General features: G+C 39.0%; 1 protein-coding gene across 1 annotated transcript in view; it reads left to right on the top strand.

The window, feature by feature from the left end:
• The first annotated feature begins 217 nt into the window (after nucleotides 1–217).
• Nucleotides 218–22615, top strand: part of VAT1L (vesicle amine transport 1 like) — a 52036-nt gene continuing 29638 nt past the window's right edge. The window contains exons 1-4 of the mRNA XM_026714161.2: nucleotides 218–604; nucleotides 8230–8359; nucleotides 14708–14923; nucleotides 21187–21329. Of these exons, the coding sequence (XP_026569946.2) occupies nucleotides 348–604; nucleotides 8230–8359; nucleotides 14708–14923; nucleotides 21187–21329 (746 nt within the window). The 5' untranslated portion in view covers nucleotides 218–347. The remainder of the gene's footprint in view (nucleotides 605–8229; nucleotides 8360–14707; nucleotides 14924–21186; nucleotides 21330–22615) is intronic.

Below are 22615 nucleotides of genomic sequence, written 5' to 3'. Positions count from 1 at the left end.
GTTGCGCTCGAGAAAAAAACAAATAATCATACCTAATAATCCTAATTAAAATTGCTGCGCGTCTACGCCATGGGATACGGTAACCAGCCGGCGGGCGCACGCCCCGAGCCCCCCGGGCAGCTCCGCCGCGCGCGCCCGGCTACCGTATTGGGTTGGGGAGGCGGAGTGGGGCGGGGGGGGGGGAGAACCGACTTGGTTTGCGGGTGAAGCCAGCCGGCCGGGCAAGGCAGGCGCGCTCCCGCCCTCCGGCTGGCTCCCCCCCTCCCGGCGGCGCGCCCGCGCGCCCCCGTCCTCTTAAACGCGGCTCCCCAGCCCCGCCGTCTTCCTTCTGCCGCCGGAGCAGCGCCATGGCCAAGGAAGGAGCCGAGAAAGCCGAGGAGACGGAGCAGATGATCGAGAAGGAGGCGGCCGAAGGCGGCGGCGGCGGCGGCGGCGGCGGCGGCAATGGTGCTAACCACAGCGGCGGCGTCCCGAAAGCCGGGGATGCCAAAGAGATGCGAGCCGTGGTGCTCTCGGCTTTCGGGGGCCTCAACAAGCTCCGGGTGTCTAAAAAAGTGATGCCGGAGCCTCAGGAAGGAGAGCTGAAGATCCGCGTGAAAGCCTGGTCCAGTATTCTGATTTTTATTTCTTTATTTATATATGTTTTTATTCTTCTGGTTAGCCGGCGCTTCCTTCCTTCCTTCCTTCCTTCCTTCCTTCCTTCCTTCCTTCCATCCACCCACCCATCCATCCTTTCCGCCTTTTGAGTTGATGGGCAAAACGGGCATCTTAGAGGGGTGGCGAGGCTCACCCATCCGAGGCAGCGACCTTGGACACTCTTTAGCTCCCAATATAAGTAAACGAGTAAAAGAAGAAGGGGAGCGGGTGGACCCACCCCCCCAAAAGGAACCCTGCCCCCCTTTCTTTCTCCAGCTACTTTTGCAAAGTTCCACCTAAATCTCCCGGAGGGGGGAGGGGGGAGGAGGGCGAATTAGATAAGGAGCCCCTCCCTCTCGCAATGGGTGCTTTCCTTTAACCATCATGGAGGAAGAGCCTCTTTAAAAACAAAAAACTCCAAACCAACCAACTGGGGTTGTCCCCCAAATGATGGAGCATTTGGTTGGAGCTTTGTGAGAGCAGCCTATAAGAGCTTTGACTCAGCAACAAATGCAGCTTTACCTTCAAGTCATCATTGGTGCACAAGGTTGCAAGCGAAAATGAGCACAAGGTTGCAAGCGAAAATGAGCACAAGGTTGCAAGCGAAAATGACCAGCTTTTTTTTCTTTCTCTCTCTTTACATTTCTCTTCCTCTTTTCATCTCTCCCTCCCTCTCTCTTCCTCCCTTCCTCTCTCTCCCTTCTCTCTCTCCCTCCCTCTCCCCCTTCCCTCCCTCTCCATGTGAGCTCAATTATGGGGTGACGATGAATCTTAAAAATGTGAATCGTTTTTGTCATGTTTTTTTTTTTACCCAAAGGACCAGTGTATTAGAAGCCCTTTCCAAGGTTACTTTTTCAAACATTTTTTTTTTAAAAAAGCGACCTGTGTATCAAAAAGCTTTTTCTGAATCCGAGCAGCATTTTGGTGGGTTTTTTTTTTTTTTTTGGCACCTTCCCATTTCTCTTGCATTTGTGTCTGTGTGGATGTTGACTCTGCTAGATAAAGGACCGATTGCCTTTCCTTCAGATAGCCTCAAGTTCTTTTCTTTGGTCAAGCTCATGAATAAATCCTATTTTTCTCAACAGGTCCCCTGCTCTATGCTTAATCTCTGTTTTTTTGTTTGTTTGTTTGTTTTGCCCTTCCAGCTAATCCACCCCCACCCCCCCACCCCACCCTGGAAATTCTCTGTTAGAAGGATGCTGGTGACAGTTAGACGTACAACTTACTATAAGCTGAAATTATTCAAGGCCAGCAAAACTTGTTGAGAAATTGAGAGCGTGGAGAAACTGCGGGTAAAGGGTTGGGTTGGGATTTCTAAAAGTGAGCAGTAGAAATCCGAAAGAATGGTGAAACCGGCTTGTAAAGGCCATGCTGGTATGCTCCTTCTTCCTGAGCTCCTTTGCTTACTTGAAGGAAATGCACCTATTTAAGCATATTTTCTCATTGTGAGGCTGAAGGTAAGGTCCTTGAGTTGTGCTTGACTCCTGATGACTCTCTGGGCAGTTTTTATGGTGGCAGAATGGGAGTGGTTTGCCAGTATCTTCTTCCTGATTATTTTAACCTAACTAGCTAACTCTACTGTCTAGGTAATAGTTATGCTCAATGCTGCTTAGCTTCCTAGCCCTCACAAAGTTAAGTTAAGAGGCCTCCATCCATCTACTGAAAATGTAATGTTTTCCATAATCTATGCATGTCCAACTTGGCTCAACCCAACTCATGGGGACTACTTAGACATGCAGTTTTGTCGGGAGGCAACACTGCCTCCTTCTAGGATGTTCTTATAGTTTCCTCATTTAGTGGGTTTTCTGTAGAAGTCTCCCATCCAAACAGGCCCCATCCTGCTTAGCTTCTGAGCTGACAGAAAGTAGGTCAAGGGTGGGTTGTGTTGCTTAGTTTCTTCTGAAAGTATGTGACTGTATGAACTTAAATGTGCTTTATCCAGAAGTCATGGGACTTACCCTGTTGGAACATTTTTTGTTTCTTTTCCAGTTAAAAAAAATTAAAAGAGATTAGAGCGGTACAGTATACGTTTGTGCATGCAATCTTTCTCCGGCTTTAAATGGATGGTCTTAACTGTTTTAGCATCTTGGGAGGGAGGTGTTTGATGTTGTGTTTGTTGTTAAATCAGCAAGATGTATTTACTGCTGCTCCACAAGGCCATTCCAAACAACGAGGATAATTGGAAGGAAAGAGAACTAGGAAGTGGCACATAAAAAGTAGTTTAGAGTTAACTACCCACCCATCTCTTACATCTTCCTGTTCCATATTAAAACTTCCTTCTCTAGATGATGATGTGGAAGGATGGGAGTTTGCTCTATCAGTGAAATCTTTATTCTAGTCCTAGACTAGAATAAAGAAAGTGGGATGAAACAATTATTATTTTTTTAAATTAAAAAAATTAAAATAAAAATTACATAAAATGACAAAAACATAAAAATATTTTTTTTAAAAAATATGTGTGTACACACACACACACACACACACACATTATATATATATATATATACATACATATATGTATAAACACACACCTATATACCCACACATAATACACATAAAAATCTAAATACTATAGGGAGGAGTAAAAACATTAGACAAATACATTAAAAATTAATATATCACTAAATGTATGCATGTATCAGGGACGTGGTGGCTCAGTGGCTAAGACGCTGAGCTTGTTGGACAGAAAGGTCAGCAGTTCAGCAGTTCAAATCCCTAGCACCGCGTAACTGAGTGAGCTCCCGTTCCTCGTCCCAGCTTCTGCCAACCTAGAAGTTCGAAAGCATGTAAAAATGCAAGTAGAAAAATAGAGACCACTTTGGTGGGAAGGTGCACCTTCAACATTTAGTCATGCTGGCCACATGACCATGGAGACATCTTCGGACAGCGCTGGCTCTTCGATTTTGTAACAGAGATGAGCACCGCCCCCTAGAGCCAGAAACAACTAGCACATATGTGCGAGGGGAACTTTTACCTTAAATGTATAACAATTCAAAATACTCTTAAGTAACAATTTAAATACTCATTAAGGTAGTTTGAAACCCAGGTAATTATCTGAGGGATTTTAAGCACTATTGGCCACATTGTGTTATAGCAGGTTTAAGGTCTGCAAGCAGCAGAGAAATATAAAATTATGCTATGCAACCTTGATATTTATACAATAATGGTGAAATAAGGCTGTATGTTTTCATACAGTATGTGATTTAAGTGATTAAAAGTGCATGTTTCCCCAATGGAAACATCGCAATAAACCGTACTGCAGAGAGTTTCTGTTCAAGAATCCAACTAATTTTGCCTATTTCAGGCGTGTTCCGCCTTTTCTTTCAACCTCCAGATTTCCAACAATTAATCAGTATGCTGTGAATGTGGAGTGTATTCCATCTTTATGGGTATTCTTTTGGGGTCTCCACATTATTTTGGAACCTTGACCAATGGTAGAGTTTCACAGCGTGTTTTCTGTGTCTCCCATGTTCTTGGATGTGCATGAGTGCCACCTCCTGTATGTTCTTCCCATGGCGTATGTGCTACTATCCTATAGATCAAAAACACAGACATAGGAAATATTTGGCCAATGAGCTATCAGCAGGCTGTAATACCTACTTGATCTGTAGCAAATATACAATATGTACACTATAGGTTCAGTTAGGTACATGTTTCAAACTCAAAGGACACTCAAAAAGTTAATTCATTCCACCAAGTTTTGGGGAAATTACCTGTAAAGGTAAGGCTGAGTCCTAGAAACCCTAACTAATTTGGGCCCTGGTTAAAAACATTTTGGGAAATCACAGGTTTATTGAGAGGCTACAATTTAAAGGATATGTTAGTAGAGTGAGCAGGAGTTGGAGAAGATTCAGCCCTTCATGAAGCTACTGATATTTTAAAACAATATGCAGAGAAGTGATTCAAAATGTCCTCCTCTCAAGGCTGAGGTTCAAAAGCTAAACTAGGGAATGGAGCTTAACTCTGATATTCAGTCCAAACACCCTTTTCAATCCAGGGGTAAGGCAGTCATGGATATGGGTGAGAGAGACTAATCTATTATTTAAAACATTTCACACATTTGAAAATGAAATTTCCCATTTAGACCATCCATGCATGAAATGTCCACATGCATCTGATGTCCACAGAATTTGGAGCTGCAGTTCCTGGCATCATTAGAGTATCCTTATAGCAAATAGAACTTTGTCCTGTCACCTTGCACTGGCATCCATGCTGAAAAGAAATTCCAGTCAAGAAGCACTCATGGATGAATGAATATTGATGCTCTGGCAATAGGAAACATTTAAGTGAAGAGTTTGGCATGAGGAAGGTATCACTTGCGAAGCATTTTCCAATGGAGTTCAAGAAATGGAAATATCTCCTGTGAGCTACCAGGTCAGAAAATCACATTTCTGCCATCCATGTCTGTTTTTTGTTACACAAAATCCTGGCATTTTATCAGAAGGAGAAATGCTGCAGTGCTTATTTTAGAATACCTTAACCTTGAAAGAGGCATTAAAGCATCTGGTTGGTGGGAACAATGATTCGTATTGTGAAGGACCGGGCATACATTGGCTCTTGTTGCTTATTTGAAATCTGCCTGGTTTTTCTGAATCCCTAGAATTCTAGAATTCTCACCCAAAATGTAAATAATCAGTTCAAATCATGTATTTAACCCATTTTGCAAAGAGCTAGCTCTCTTGAGAAGTCTACAGTGTTGGGAAAAGTTGAAAGAAGAAGAAGAAGAAGAAGAAGAAGAAGAAGAAGAAGAAGAAGAAGAAGAAGAAGAAGAAGAAGAAGAAGAAGAAGAAGAAGAAGAAGAAGAAGAAGAAGAAGAAGAAGAAGAAGAAGAAGAAGAAGAAGAAGAAGAAGAAGAAGAAGAAGAAGAAGAAGAAGAAGAAAGAAGAAGAAGAAAGAAGAAGAAGAAGAAGAAGAAGAAGAAGAAGAAGAAGAAGAAGAAGAAGAAGAAGAAGAAGAAGAAGAAGAAGAAGAAGAAGAAGAAGAAGAAGGCAGCCAACAGCAAGGTCAATGAACTTGATTCTAGTAGTTTGGCAATAAGTGTGTCATTGAAAGAGTTGAAGGGGGCCAGATCATCTTGGAGAAAGTCAATCTATGTACAGTTACAAGAACTGGTGCCAACCTGGTGGCACATAATCCATGATCATGGGTTATGGGCATTGTAGTCCAAAACACTTGGAACATACAGTTTGCCTATCCTTGGTGCAGAGGTCAATGCAATCTGATCTTGGATTGTGTTAAATTTCATTCTGCATTAGAAATGGTAGCTATCTGTCTTCGTCTAGCTAGCATATTTTCTGGCTCCATTCCATTGCTTTGTTGCACAGTGGACTTGTTTTGCCTTAAGCAGCCCTTCATATCCCAGTTCTGTTCCTTATAAAATGTATTCCATAACACTAAGCATCCTATTACTGTTCACCAAAGGCTTATGTTTGAAAAAAAGCAATGAGAATGGATTAGAGAAGAGCATCATTCTTCTCCCTTTTATTGTAATGCACGTCTGGTTCAATAATGTGCCAGGAGTTGTCTATTTCACCATCTTGGGGTTTTAGATATTGGAGTTAGCCATAAAGAGTATTTCCTGCTAAAAATGTTAACTCAGAAGGACTGAGAGAAGCATAGAGAAAGAGACAGAGAAAAAAGGAGTCTAACTGTAATGTAGGAAATCTTTAAAAAGCACATCAATAAAAAAAGAATGAGACAGCATTCACCAGTTTGAAGCTATTTTCAGAAAATTAGGCTTAAGTACCCAAAGAACAACATTTTTGTCTTTCAATAAAGCAAACATGAACAGCTTAGATTCAGAAAAATAAATATCCAGTGCTGGGGATAACCATTGTCTTTTTTCCACTAAGATGTTTAATGGGAATTGAAAGTCTCAAGGAGAGAACCGGGTTATTCCAATAGTTTTGTCCAAAATCCTACACAATTTTTGAAGATTGCCATCATTGTTTTGGACTGTATATAAGTATATTACAGAAACCCAGGGAAATGGTTGTAACAAAGAAGTTTGGTAGTCCTCAATTTATGACCACCAAACTCAACTGCTAAGCGAAACAGTTCAGTGAGTTGCATCCCATTTTATCATTTTTGCCAGAGTTGGTATTGCAGTTGTCAAGGTATAGTTGTCAAGATTATAGTTGTTAAGCAAATCTGGCTTCCCTCATTGACTTGGCTTGCTGGAAGCCATCTGGAAAGGATACAAGTAGTGATCACATGATCCCAGGATGCTACAACTGTCGGTGTTCCAATGAAACTCCCCATTTCATCCAGAAGCAAAGTTCATCCAAGTAAAACGTTTATTAAAGACGTCATATTGGCACATCTGGGAAAACCTGAATCTGGGAGTTCCGAGTTTTTCCTTCCCAATTAAAAATCAAAAGCCCATTCCCTGCTCCCACCAGTCCATCACATGGTCCAATCAACCCAACTAGAGACATTCCTCCAGACACTCCTCTCCAGGTGCAGAGTCACTTGTCCTTGACTCTCTGAGAAAGAATGCTGTTGAGTCTAAACATCCTCCTCTCTATGAAATCCCCCCTCCCAAATTCCCAGGCACTAAATGTGGCAGCCTCGAAGCTTCTAAATAAAATACGGCTTCCAAAGCTGACAACAACCTTCATCAGTACATGCCAGCTGCCAAGTGCCCAAATTTTGATCATGTGACCATAGGGATCCTGCAATGGTAGTTGAAAACTTGTCATAAGTCACGTTTTTTCAGCATCATTGTTAATTGAATGGCCACTAAATAAATGGTTGTAAGTCAAGGACTAGCTTTGATAAGGATAACCACATGTGATTAATAGTCTGAAGCTCATGGATCAGCTGACAGCACCTTTTTGAAAGATATTGGACCAGGGGAAACAATCAATTGAAAGTTACCAGTATTTGTGGGAGATGAATGTGATGTTTCATTTTTTTAAATTGCATGCTACATTAATATAGAATAGCATAATAGCTTCCTTAAAAATTAAACCATTTGCAATGTCCTCACTTTATATTGTCTGTTGCTACTACTCAGTTGAAAACTGAACTGGTTCATTTTTTTGCGAAGTCATAATGTCTTTAATATTATAAACAAAAGGGGTTTTAACTGTAGGAGATTTTGAAGATACAGAACAGCAAAACCTGCCCTCTCTTCAGGTTCTGAACTCTTTCGTTTGGAGAAACTGCTAAAAAGTCACGTACATTGAATGAGATTTATTACTCTGTCCATTGTTGCTGTTTGCCTATTTCTTGGAGAGTAAGTTATTGTAACTTCAAAGATAACATGCTGGGTTTTTTTTTTTCTTTTTTTGGAGGGGTCAACAAAGGGACAATGTAAAGAGGTGCCTATTGTTAACCAGAAGTTATTTGGCGTTATTCGGAGAAGAGAAAGAGAAGGAAATAATATAACTTGAGTTTTTCCTAGGAGTATCCCAAAAGATGAATAGTGAATTCAGCTTGGGGGAAGGGAAAAAAAAAAAACTCACATAAAGAGCATTTTGGGTTTTGGTGACTAAAATATGATTGTGAATGCCATGATAGGTTGTGTTTATCATCTACCTTGGAATAAAGGCCTTCATATCTTCCCTCCTCATTTTTTTTTCCTTACAGTGGCTTAAATTTTATTGATCTGATGGTTCGCCAAGGGAACATTGATAATCCACCTAAAACACCACTTATACCTGGATTTGAATGCTCTGGAATTGTAGAAGCTCTGGGTGAAAATGTGAAAGGCTATGAGGTAATATGATGGTGCTTGAAAACAAAACAATATACTCATAAAGTAATGGTTCTCAACCTGCGGTCCGTGGACCCCTCAGGGGCCACAATGTCATCAGAGAGGGGTCCATAAAGGCTTGAAGAAATATTTTGATTTAAATCTTGAATTAGGTCTTGGGGATCCTTGGCAATGGTTCATGGCCAGAAAATGTATTTAAAGGAGGGTTTATGGTGAAGCAAAGATTAAGAATCACTGTGATAAACCATGACATGATCCGTTTCAGTTTTATTATAATGTGATATGTGTACCTACCTATCATTACTTTGTGTTGTGTGCAGATTAGGTTATTCAACAGACTGTCATTTAAATACCCTGGCATGCTACAGCAAGGGTCTTCAAACTTGCCAAGGTTAAGACTTATGGACTTCAGCTCCCAGAATTCCTGAGCTAAGATGACTGGAGGAGGAATTCTGGGAGTTGAAGTCCACAAGTCTTAAAGCTGTCAAGTTTGAAGACCCCTGTGCGACAGTGTCAGAAGTCTTTCCAATGTTGAATTCTAAAGTATTGTGAATCAGTTCCTCTTGATAAGGATATAGTGGAATCCCCAAAATGGAACAAATCAATTAACCAGATATTAGTGAATTTCAAATGGTAGTAGAGTACTTGATGATTATTTAATAAGGTCTTGTTCGTAACTCAGGTTGAACCATAAAATGGTTTGTTTGCTTTGGGATTAGAATTCCATATCCCCATTCCAATTTGTGTTCTATATCTACCAGGAGACTGTTTTTTAAAATGGCTGGTTTAGAAACATGTCTAAATATAGCAGCTATATAAATATATATAAATATAAATATAGCAAATGTGCAGCAGTGATATAAAAGCAGTTTTAAAAGGTTGGCATCACAACATAATTTTCTCTTGAAAAAAACAAAATTCACATTAGGAATGCTATTGGTGATGTAGCCAAAAGCAACATTATCTGCCTAGGAGAAGATGTGCAGAATTGCAAAAACAAAGAAATCACTAACAACAACAACAACAACAACAACAACAACAACAACAACAACATCATCATCATCCCTTAATGACAAACTGAATAGGATGAAAAGGAGAATCAAATAGGCTGAGGTTCTCAGTATGAAAAATGAAAATCTAAGATACTGTCTCAAATTTGTAACCTACCAAGTCATTTTCTATATATAAAAAAAGATATTTAAAGGAAGGAGTGCAATGTACAGGTCTGCAAGGACTTACCACTCCCATCTTATTTCATAAGATGTGGGATGACAACAAGGGAGGCAAGAGCAAACTAGACTGACAAAGGTGGGAAGGAAGAAAAAAAGGAGGGAGTTGGCTTGTCTGTGACCCAGAACAGTAAAAGTCACCTCCATTGTTATAAACCCAGAAGAAAATCGGCTGTCTTAACCTGGGCAGTGTTGCAGCTTGCCAGTATTGGCTAGATCCTCCTCGGGGCTGAAGTGAGATGACTGGAAAAGATACCTAGGACAGTGAACAATGGCATTCCCTGGATTCATCCAAGATACTCTAGGTCAATGGCCAAGTTAGCCTTGCTCCCTCTTCTTCCAAGGACACCTCAAGTAGATGTCTGCTTAGGGAGGTGATGAGAGGATCCATGCACCCCATGCAGTCTGATGCCCAACCTCTGGTAGGAATTGGAAGGAAATGCCTCAATCTGAGGGATTCACATTAAGCAGGTTCCTTGCTTACTTCCATATAGCCATCAGCTACAATGGTCCCAGCTCCTCTCCTCACAAGAACCAGCCACAGCCATCCTTGCTTCCCAGTGGCTTATATAAAATAATCCAAAATGTAGTTATATTTCACAGTAAAGTTCATCTATTTGATATATGTATGCTTACTGCTCTTATTTTCTTCATTCTTGACTCACCAGAGATCTCATTGTTAAGGCCCTTGGGCTTTTGAGCTAGTCTCAAGTAACATTCATGGCAATCTGAGTCTGAGATTTCAGCTGAAAAGAAAAAGCGATAATTTATTTTGGGCCCTAAATTTGTTTTTCTTTGAAAATACAATGAGAAATAACCCAGGGCTATCCAGACAATCAGAAGATAACTGCATTTACCTCTGTGCAGACTGCAGTCAAGACAGTAACTTATGAATTGTTAAACTGTCTACTATATCACCCTTAGTATTTGGCACAAATAAATTTTACTTGTCTTACTGAACAAGAGGCTGCAGACTTCCTCCCAAAAAAATTAAATGCAGGCAACCCTTTAAAATATTACCAACTTCTCAGCAACAGCTATGGATTGTAGAATTTGAATGATGCCCTCTTTTTATTATTTATTGTTACAAGGTTGGTTTACCGTATATACTCTTACATTTTACGGTGTATTTGTTTTATTGGTCTGGGACTATAATCAGTAAACATAGCCAGCCAACCTGTGAATGGAGTAGCCTTTCACCCCAGCTGGCATTCAATGCTTGTGTCCATCGCATACTCTCAGAATTTCCCATATGCCACTAAGCACTAACAATTGGGGTTCTAGAAAGAGCTCACTGCAATCTGCTTGTTTGTGGCTTAGCTGTTTTGTTCCAAAGGTGCTTTTCCGGGTTGCTTTTTCTTGTTGGGGTTTTTTTTTCTTTAAAAATATTTTGCAATTCATCCAAGAAGCTTCTTCAGTTCAATCCAGAACCGAATAAGTTTCTTGGATAAGAAATGAAACATTTTCAAGAAAGATAAACCAAGAAAGTCCAGTTGTCTTTTGAAAAAGCATCTTTGAGACAACCGTGACCTGGATGATTGAGAATCTCCACAGACACTTAGCATGTTTTGTAAACTCAGTTGACTGTAGTTAAACTCATCCAGGTGCAGTTCATTCTTCTTAAGCCAAATAGACTTTAACATATTGGGCAAACACACTAGTACAGTGTATTCATTCAACTGAAGGCACAAATGAATGCCTACTCCAAATCTGCAATTTCATCAACCAGTTGAATGAGTTTGTTTCCACTTCTTTGGAGCAGGAGAGTGTAATTGAGATATTCAACTTAATTCTAAGCTTTCAGCCATTGCATGCAAACACAGTATCATTTTTTTTATTAACAATGAAAGAAAGCATTTCATATCACATAAAAAATTCTACTTTTTGCTGATGGGGAAGAAGAGGTAGAGAAATAGATATGTCATCCTGTTTCAGTAGGGTTTTAAAGCTATCAGCATGTTTTACAAGTTTGTAATCTTTTCTCTATCCCAAGGCAGTTGAAATGTGCCACTAGTCATGATGCTATAAAATGTTTCTGTGCTATAAACCTCTCAATCCAGTCCCACATCCTTCGAGTGAACCCAAGGTGAGCTCTAAAAGAGTGCAGTAGGATTTGATCAAGATCGAAAAGCAGAATTTCAAAATAAATTAATATGTGGGAGATAAAAGGAGAGGTGATTGCTGTTTCATTTTCTCATTTTGAAAGGTCGTTACCCAAAAGACATGCAGAGCTAATAGAATTTGAGATGATCTATGATGGAAGATATAATCACTGACTGAGCATTTAACAGCCTTTAACATTTAATAGGTGTCTTCTTTAAAATCAGAAGATAGGATTTGCTTCCAGTGGGGCCTATTTCAGTTCCCAACATTGCTAGCTTATGAAAACAATATTTGATATTATAAAAAATGTACAGATAAATTCAAATCAGCCTAGCTTATGGTCCTGCCATTTTTTTATAATCACATTATGGTAGTTGGTTGTCTTAATTCATTCTACAGCACTCAGCTGTTTTATTTGTCCATTTTAATCATGCTATGATGCTTCATTATTTAGTCAACATTTATAATAGCAATGAAGATCCCCACCTTATCCAGATGTTATTGGAGTACAACTCCATCTCTTTAAATGAAAATAGGGATGAGGGATGCTGGAAGTTAAAGTTGTTTCAGGTCCAAACTTTATCAAGTGCATTTTTCTTGAACAAAGTTCTTGAACTTTATCAAATTCAAGTTAATTGACAGTGTCAAAAGTCACTGCTGGTGCTTTGTATTTCACACCAGCCATCTCCCACCTGGTAGACCCAAGGTGTATTGAGACCAAGACACTCCGCTTTCTAAGCAAATCCCAAATTGCAGCATGATTCAGTAAGACTGAATCCTGAGTAACCAGTAAAGAACTAAGCTCTCTTAAATATTTGTTTTTATTTATTAAAGTTGTATGCTGCCCAATTCAGGGCAGTTTATAATGTCATAAATAACACAACAGAATAAAACAATTACAAGATTGATACATTGCCAGGAAAGCAAAAATATTAAAATTAATATTAAAATGGATAAAAGAACCAATGCATGGATGGGATGGAAATGAGGTCTTGTATTGGTCTACTAGCCATCTCCAAATGGGATGGTCAAAGCCAGTTATAAATATAACTATTAATAGTAATTATATTAATATAATAAATTAATATAAATATGTAAGCCTACTTCTAAACAAGCTCGGTTAGAACTATACTTCTCTACAGCTAGGCAATCTTTGAAGCATGAAATTGTAGCTCACATTAATGACACCCAACTGTGCCATAACACTGTATTCCTGCTGGCTCGCTAGTAATTATTTCATTTGTCACAATAATACTCTTCTCGGAAGGAAAAAATACAATGGACCAAGCTAATTAAGTAACCAAAATAATTTTATTTCAGATGAGCTCATGTAAAGAATCAGGTGATTGTAGCAAAAGCCTTGAATTGTTATCAATAGGCGAGTCAGCTTTGCAGTTTAATTTCATTTTTTTCCTCTAAAGCTGTAATTCTGTATAAAATCTGAACAAAACTGTACTGAGTACTTGAACTTGCTATAGAGAATGATAACAACCAATTTTAAAAATTGATTTTTGCTACTTTATATGTGAAAACAGTCTTCCTTTCCCTCTCCCCATATTTTATTGTATGAATAATTAAATATGACCAAGGTAAGGAATAGATTCCTTCTTTAAAAACTATCCAAAGCAGCTGACAAAATTTGAATGTAGGCAGAAGAATGCAGAGATACACATGTTGCAGTCTGAATCAAACAGTGTTCTTTAAAAACACAATTCAGCATAGTGTTACAGTTTCTAAATGAATTTAAATCCACAGATATTAAGAATGCCAGGAGGGGGTGCAATGACTGTTAAATACTTTTCATTTAAAATGTGGAACATATTAAGACTGATTTTGTTTGGGTTGAAATAAGCCAGCTCTATAAACTGGTTTAAACAATAAGCCACTGATTATGTTGAACTCACCTTCCCAAAATATTATAGAGAACATTGGGTAGGTTTTATGATAGACCAAGTATCTCAAGACTTGGCAACATGGCTGGCTGAGGAATTCTGGTAATTGAAATGCACAAATCTTAAATTGCCGAATTTTGAGATCCCTGTGACAGGCTATTTTCTGTATAACTTCTAGTTTCAAAAGGAAGAAGTCTCAGTCTCATTTGAGAAAACTGAGTAGATCTATTGCTCTATTTCAGGAAAAATATAGTCCTGCCCAGAGCAAAAATGGGGTAGAAATATATGGTATAATAATAGCTGACATATTTCTACACATTTTGCATCATTCTTATGTTCACAGTGACTCTCATCTGCCATCACCATATGTGGTTGTAGCCCTAATTACTGTGTTCTGACTTTGGCTTCCCAAGATCACGAAGCAGACTCCTCGTCCTGATAAAGCCTCTTTTATTTAAGTTAAAGTGAATTCCTTTCCAGAAAAGTCCCAGCCAACCGCCTTTCATGAGATTTCACAACTACAGACCTTTATCAGGCTTGGAGAGTTGCCAGGTCGATATCTTCCAAATGCTACGCTATAGCAGCAATTACTTGAGAAGAAGTCAGGAACTCTAATGAACTTCAATTCACTCTAATGAATTGAATTATCTCCTGCAAACACCACTCCCCTTTCGCTCCTTTTTATTCCCTATGAGAGGGGCCATTCACCGTCCACCTGTGCCCTTACTCCTGAGTCGGCCATTGTTCCTTAATTGTTCCCTTCTCCTGGCAGCTCTGTGCATGCGCACACTGGGAACAGGCTCCAGCTGTTCTTCTGCCCCACTGATCTCTGATTCTGAAGGTAGCTGATAACTGTCAGACAGCCCTGGCCCCATCTCTGCCTCCGAAGCAGAGCCTTCGTCAGAGCCTTCCCCAGACTCCAGGACTGGCCCGTGTTCCTCCCCAACCTCCTCACTGTCCGAGTCTGCTGACAGCTCCGCTTGGCCACTGGCGGGCCACAACACACTGGATGTTACTGTCACCAAGGGATAACTGCCAATGTCTGAAACCAGCCTGTATTGTGTATGTGTGTGTGAGGATTATCCAGAAGGCTGTAATCAGATTGTGTTTTTTTCAAACGGTTTCAGATTGGAGACAGAGTCATGGCCTTTACTAACTACAACGCCTGGGCTGAGGTTGTATGCACCCCTGTTGACTTTGTGTACCGAATTCCTGATGGCATGAGCTTCTCTGAAGCAGCTGCTTTTCCTATGAACTTTGTAACGGCATATATGATGCTCTTCGAAGTTGCCAACTTGCGAGAAGGCATGTCAGTGCTGGTTCATTCTGCTGGGGGTGGAGTGGTAAGTTGATTCTGTTTCACTTCTGTCCAATAAAGAATTACAATTTTGATTGTCAGTACAGTATTAATAATTGCTATTGTTCTGGATTGGGCAGTTCCCTCTTCTTATAAATTGAGATGGTTAGTTGGCTAGACACCCCACCCAACAACATAAAAGTCTCCTGCCCATAAGAAAGTGTCTTCAAGGGGGGGTTACGTCATCTAAACAGAGGAAAAAGATGCAAGAATTTCAATTCCACTATAAATAGGATTGGATTTAAAACAAAGCAATTGCTGGAATTCAGTCTGTTTAGCAGACTTTGTGTGCTTTAATGTGCTGTTTCAAGCCCAGCTTGTTGAAAGAAAACTGGCACCTTAACCAAGAAAGTCTGTAATGACTTCCTTTCAAAATAAAATAGAAGAATAATTACTGGCTTGTGAATTCTGGCTTTGAATCTGTGGCTCTTGGTGAACATGGGATGAATATTGAGATCTGGGTAAGTTAAAACTGAGAAAGAGCAATAGGAGTTTCCAAAAGTGAACGTTCATGGACTTTCGATGTAGAAGTAGAGATACCCTGTTTACTAGGTTTTGGAATAATGTAACAGGATTTTAAATCTTTTTCAGAGTAGAGATATTCAGTGATATGTCACGTTTTCTTGAAGAGGAAGTGCTTTGGAAAACAAAGATGTAAGCTTTACCTAGGCCAAAATCTTGATCCATATAAGTTACAAACTGCCAGATAGAGAGAATAAAATAATTGCAATAGCCCACGTTACCTCTATACCCTTGTTCATGTTGAATGATTACTCCTGAGTCATTTGCGATAACTGTTTGGAATTATAATCTCATGATATTGTAGTTTAGTATAGACAAAGGAGATCTTTATTTTCATCAAATATTTTCTTCCTCCTACTACCCTCTGCCCCCTCACAAAAAACCCACCCAAATGCAGACCATTCAGAAAATTTGAAGCCAGAAAAAAATGAATGCAAGCAAACTTTTGGAAGAAGTTAGTGAATCTCACAGGAGCATTACTGTTTATCCAGTTGTACCATACAATCACATAGTTAATAACAAATAGTTGCAAAAAAGGTCAATCTGGAGACTCCCACACTAGCTCATGGTAGGAAAAATATCTGCAGCAGTACAATCCAAAACAATTATTGCCTATAAAGCTAGATCATATAAAATGCAAGGGAGTAGGCATTGGACGCAGCCCCAAGAGAGTGATTTGTAGGCTTGTGTGGATAACATATTCCAGGGCTTTAATGTCTACCAAGAGGAGGAGGACAGCCAAATTCCCCCCATTTATTTCCAAATGTCATGAGCATTCTTGAACCATCCAGTAAAACAATGGAGGTCCTGTAGCACATGAATCTTGGACTTCGTTTTGCATTAATGAAAAGTTCCATGTCATTGTTTCAAGCACTCCAGACATTCCAGGAGTACATGATATCTTGCAACATCAAAAGTGTGGGAAGTCTTGGACAAATTGATTTATCGGAGAGCTCTCCGTTGGTTGCTTTGCAAGAAAAGCTGTCCAGGAGATGGGTGAATGGTACGGCCATTCTCTTTAAGAGCTTCTCCAGAAGGGGGATTTTCTTATTGTTCACTGGACATGAAAATGTTGGGAGGAATGGCCTAGATTCCAAAGAAGCAGTTATCAGGGTTTTTTTCTTTTAATTTAAAGATAAAAAAGCCTTTTTAAAAAATGAATTCTTAGCATACCTTGCCCATTTCAGATCATTCTGAGCTTTGGCTTTTCAGATGCTATTTCTGTAATTCCAAGATATCTTTGCAACATCTCCTATGTGTGCCCATGTTTGTTCCCAGATGTTGTGCAGAAGCATGGGAAGAGTGAATTCTTATCCCATAGGTGCTTTTTTTCCAAGACTGGACTTTCTGATTTTTCTTTGAAGACGCTTGCTTCTCATCCAAGAGGCTTCTTCAGCTCTGACTAGATAGTAGGGAATGGAAGGATTTATATTCCTTTCAGGCAGCTGGTCATTTGCATTCTTTTAGAGAGCTGTTGAGGCCACTTGGAGGTTTATCTGCGTCCTCAGAGTCACCTGAGAAGAGCAAATGGGTGTGGAACCTTTTTGGAACTGCTGAAAGGACTGTGTTGTAGACTGGATGTAGATGATGCCATATCTTTCCCACTCTTTTGAGAGTGGGCTATTCAATTTTAATCTATATGGACTCTCTGGCCCCTCTTTCAACTTTAGCAATCCTCTCTGTCTAAAATGTGGATGTTGCTTTTCTTCAAAAGAGTAGCCTTTGTCTTTTAAAGGCAGATGGACTGCTGGATCTTGTCCTGATGTGCTTGTTATCATATGCTGTGCCAGGAGTTTTATGAACTGGTTGCTTTCTCCAGGAAGTCCAGCTGTCTCTTGAAAGAAAAAGAAACCTTTGGAGCAACCATGACCTGGATGATGACTAAGAATCTCCATAGACATTCAGTAAATTCTTGTGTTCATTTTGCTTGTCAGAATCGATTGCAATTTTGATTCTAGTGTCTTCTTTATAGGAACCTTTAGTCTCTTTTAACCACTTTTCCCATTACCTTGTTTTGCCATGGAACTTTATTTATTGTTCTAAGTTTATTAATATTGACTTTTTTTGTAATCCAAGATACACATCGAACTCCAGTGAAACTTTTCCCTTAATATCAAGCACTCTAATATTACACAATCACTTTCCTCACTTCTCACCCTTTCACTTCATCCACTATGTGTTCTCTGTTAGAAACTATTTAGTGAAAAAGTGAAGGATACATGTAATTTGCTTCACCCCATGGAAAGAGAAGTCTCCAAAATGATTGTCTTGAATGAAGTATCTTAGGGCTTAGTTGGGATACAGATTAACAGAGTTGAAAGGGACCTTGTAGGTCATCTAGTCCAACCCCCACTCCACCCAAGCAGGAGACCCGACACCATTTCTGACAGATGGCAGTCCAGTCTCTTCTTGAAAGCTTCCAGTGATGAAGCTCCCACAACTTCCAAAGGCAACTTCTGTTCCATGGGTTGATTGGTCTCACTGTCAGAAAATTTCTCCTTATTTTCAGGTTGAATCTCTCCTTATTCAGTTTCCATCCATTATTCCTTGTCTGGCCTTCAGGTGCTTTGGAAAATCCATGTCTGGATGCTGAGTGAATGAACTGAGAAATCAATGCAATTACTGAAAGCAAATAATATATTGAACATATGTTTCTTTAAAAAAAAAAACTAAAACAAAAGACTTTAAGGCGGCTATTGATATTTTAAAGCAACAAACCTCTAACATTATGTTTTAAAAAGGAAAGTGTGATTTCAAGCCCTCCAAAACAGTACTAGAAAAAGTTCGAGTCAGTGCCACCAATAAACTGAAGGTCCCATGAAATGCTAGAATAGATTAGAAGATCTCTTTCCTGTATCTCAGTGCAATTGAGATTTTTTTTTATAGGATGAGGTGGGGAAGGTATTACCCTTTTGTCTTTCCAGAAAACTGGGAAGAACTGGCTCTTCATCCAAGCACTGGGGCTGAGTCAGGAGATCCATAATATGGGTGATCTGGTATCTAATGGGAAGGGTCTGGTTTATTTATTCCAAATATTGTTTTTTGGGAGATATTATGAGCCACCTAAGATCATTGTGGGAGGTAAGTGCCCCATCGTTTCTTTAAATACATTTAAATTAATAAAAGGTAGATATGTGACATAACAAAGGCTTGGAAACTATTATACATCATCAAAGCCATTTTTTGGAGAGATGGGCAGATATGTAAATTTAATCAATAAATTTCAAAGATGAGGGTTGAACGCTGTAGCTAATTGCAATGATTCATGACAATTGTATTCAGCATGATTGTGATATTGGAAAATCAGGATCTGGAAGGGCTAACCATTGGTTCTTTTTCACCTCCATGGACAAGATTTCCAAAGATCTAGGCTAAAACCTACAACCTGAAAAATCTCCTGAATAATTTGGGAATAAGCATAGTGATAAAAGGGGAATCAGTTCGTCTGATTTTTATTGACGTCCTTTCCACCCAGCAACCAATTTCCTATGTGAAGAAAAACTTTCCTTCTAGGAATGTAATTTGTGTCTCACCCTATAAGCAAAACCTGGGACCTTCATCAACGGGAAGATATTTGAGTGTGTGCTTTTTACTGGGATACTATCTAAATCAAAGGATTTTCATTTTTCATTACCAAGAAGCCTATTCTGTCAGATTTCCACACCACTCTGCAAATGATGTCTTTAAAATATATATATATATATATAAATGTAAGGTTTAATGCAAAACTCTGCTTGCCATAAATATTTTAAACATGGAAGCCCTTTTCTCTGTGGGAAACCCTCCGGAATGTTCCTATTTTTATAAGTGGTTATTGAGCCAAATGCTGCATTGCCAGATCTCAAGGGAGTTACTAAGGGGAAGGTTAGTAGTTCTGCTTTGTTTATATGCCTAGAAAATATCTGAATTGGGGCACTTTGCTTTAAAACTGCAAACCTGATGAAATTTCCCTACATCTTCCCTTTTTTTCGAAAATGAATCTTGACAGTTCATCTTGCAAATGCTCCAAGTGTGGTTTGTTTAAATCAAATAATTGTTCTGTTCAATTAATATTTATCTTTCCCAATTTAACCATTGCCAAAATTTTGAAGGCCCTAAGAGAATAAAACAATCCTCTATTCCAGTTGAAGCGCAACTTCCTGGTACGTTTACACAGGCAAGTAACATTTAAAATGCAGCCGAAGTATCATAAAATAAAACAGTCCATTTACCAAAAAAGATAGCGATTCCTCCTTCTACAAACCCAAAGTGTATGAATACAAAAGAAAGTGCAGTAAGTGTTACCGGGGCGCTTCTAAAGTATGGAAACTTAACAAGCTTCTGGGCACATAAGATGGGCTAGGACATGAAGCAAATTCCCTACAAAGATCTTTATTAAAAAAAAAAAAGTTCAAGTATTTCAGCTATTTCTGGTCTACTGGGAGAAACAGGTTCATTATTTAGCTACATCATTGATTCCCCTGTATTAGAGCAGGTGAGCTTTAAAGAATATTCTCCAATAGTTTTGTAGAGCAAAGATCTTAAAATAATAGGCTGGTTGGATGTACAGAAGGTCCATTTTGATTGCTTCAAAATATTCTCCCTATAGTTCTCCCTCCGTGATGCATTGCACAAGGAGTTCTCCATCTCATAGGGCATAAATGACTAAGGCACTTGTGAGAGGCAGGCAACAGTGTTTTTCCATGAAGCATCCTTTTCCTTGTTGATTGGAAATCATCAGCAAACAGAAAGAACTAGACCTGAATGGTTAACATTGTAATTTCAGCTAGTAATTGAGTTTTGAAAGACACAATTCTCTCAATCCCCAGGAATCCCATTTGCAGCTGAAATACCACATTTGGCATATACTTTATGCCTGTAGTGGAGCTTTTGAAAGTTTGGATTGTTAATACTTTTACAAATTAAATTGGGAATTTAGGTTCAGTTGAGGTCTATAACCGGAGTTTGAGCCAACATTGCGACCACAGAATGCTAAGTGCTTCTTGGCTAAGGTTTGAAGGCCTGAAAAATGAGGAAACCATTCAATTGATTCTCTTCATTAAAATAAAAACTCATATCTACAATGAGATGATTTTATGAGAAACCTTTGTACTCTGGTGAAATATATATTGACTTGGCCATCACTTGGAATTGAGGTACAATTTCCTTCATGATGAATTTTTATTTCAATTTCCCATCGTAGATCATAGCCCCTAGAACTTCTTGGAAGTTCTCCATCCAGCTTTTAGTCGGATCTGGCTTATTAACTTTCATAAGATCATCTAAAGTCAAATAACTGTTGTCACCTTTGGCAAATCATACAACTACAAATACAGCATCTTAACCAGTAGTTACATGTGGCTGAGTGGCAATATGAGGTTCTTTCATCCACCAACCATGTATTAGAAGCAACTGTGTTCTCCTAAGTCTGCCCCTACTCTATTTTTAATCCTACGTATATATTACAATAATATACTACTTGTCAAAATTTCTCTTATTTAAACACAGTTTACAAGTACTGGTAATTTTGGGGGTGGGGGAGTTAAAAAATGGCAAGCAGTGCTAACATAAGATTGCCTAATGGTGACATAATATTGCATAACATAACATTGATTTTGAGCAGTAGGTAAATAAATAAAGAATGTATTTTCAGGTCACTTGTTGGCAGACAGCCGATTAAGAGAACCAGCAATGAATGGTAAACACATTTGATATAGCCGTGCAACTAATTTACAAATGCATTTATAGGGACAAGCTATTGCTCAACTCTGCTCAACAGTTCCCAATGTTACTGTCTTTGGAACGGCTTCTTCTTTCAAGCATGAGGCCATCAAAGAGTCTATGACGTACCTGTTTGACCGAAACGTGGATTATGTCCAAGAAGTTAAAAAGTAAGTGAGTGAGTTTGCATTTTACTTGATAGGGGAAATTGTTTAATGAGAACTGTAAGAAGTTAATGGAGGGGACAAGTAAGGTAATTTTCGAAAATATTCTTATTGTCCTATTGTAAATGATCTCTTAGAGTAAAAGATGAAAGAGTCTCACAATCTTCTTCACGGGTGTCAAACTCATGGCATCATGTGATGTATTGTGACATTTTTTTCCCCTTCATGGAGCTGAAGTGGGCGTGGTCTGTGTGACATATCCAGCCTGCAGGCCTCCATTTTGATACCCCCTGTCCTAGATTGTATTTCTAGATAACAGTGATGTGACCAATTATCAATGGGAAATGAAACATTATGAGGTCTCCAATAGGTTTATCACATTTACAATATATGCGGCTTTACTGAATCTCTCTTTTACGTATATGGAGATAGTATTCAGGGAATCCAGGTCTGGGGGAAAAAAGCTCTCCCTAAATCTATTTTTATCTGACAAGCAAAGTCAATAGGAAATCTGGATTCCTTCACTTAACAACTGTGTTAATAACTTAACAAATGTTGTGATTCACTTAAAAACCATTGCAAGAAAGATCAATAAAATAGGGCAAGTTCACTTAACAAATGTTTCACTTAGCAACATAATTTTGGGCTTGATTGTGGTCATCGCTTGAGGACTACCTGTGTATATTAAAAAGGCTGTGGTTGCATTGTACTGCTCATTTTCTCATTCTTCTCCCCATCCCCAAACGTTGTCAGTTGTATCTTAGCCTCATTGTGTGTACTTAATCAGAGTTATAGCTTACTCGACAAAAACGGTGGAAAATCATCACGTTGTGCAATAGAATCTGCATAACCCAACAATATGGACATTTTCCTGTCTTTGTTCCTTATTATTCTGCCTCACAGTGTAAGTGGATAGAAACTGAAATCCAGGAGCAGGTTATGAGTAGCACTTACTTTCTTATTAGAGCATCATTTATTCTCTAGAAGAGCAAATACAGTATTATGTACTCGGTAAGTTATAGATGCAAAAGAAAAGATTTGGCTTCCCCCTACGCCTTTCTTCTGGTTTCATTTTTCTTTTCTTTTCTTTTTTTTAAAGAGAGGTTAGTCAGCAGGCTTTTGTAAAAGAAAAGTGATCAAAAGAAATGCTCTTAGGTAGCACTCTTCAACAATTGCACAGGGCACAGGCAAAAAATAGTAACAATGATGATAAAAGTCTTGGCTCATAACACACCAGATATGAAAAGAAGGAAGTGTGGATAATTGAGGTGAAGATAGTAGGAGATAGTAGA

The sequence above is a fragment of the Pseudonaja textilis genome, chromosome 11 (assembly GCF_049901715.1).
Source record: "Pseudonaja textilis isolate UNSWEBS1 chromosome 11, rPseTex1.2, whole genome shotgun sequence".
Taxonomy (NCBI): domain Eukaryota; kingdom Metazoa; phylum Chordata; class Lepidosauria; order Squamata; family Elapidae; genus Pseudonaja; species Pseudonaja textilis.
This window is presented reverse-complemented; position numbering and strand designations above follow the sequence as displayed.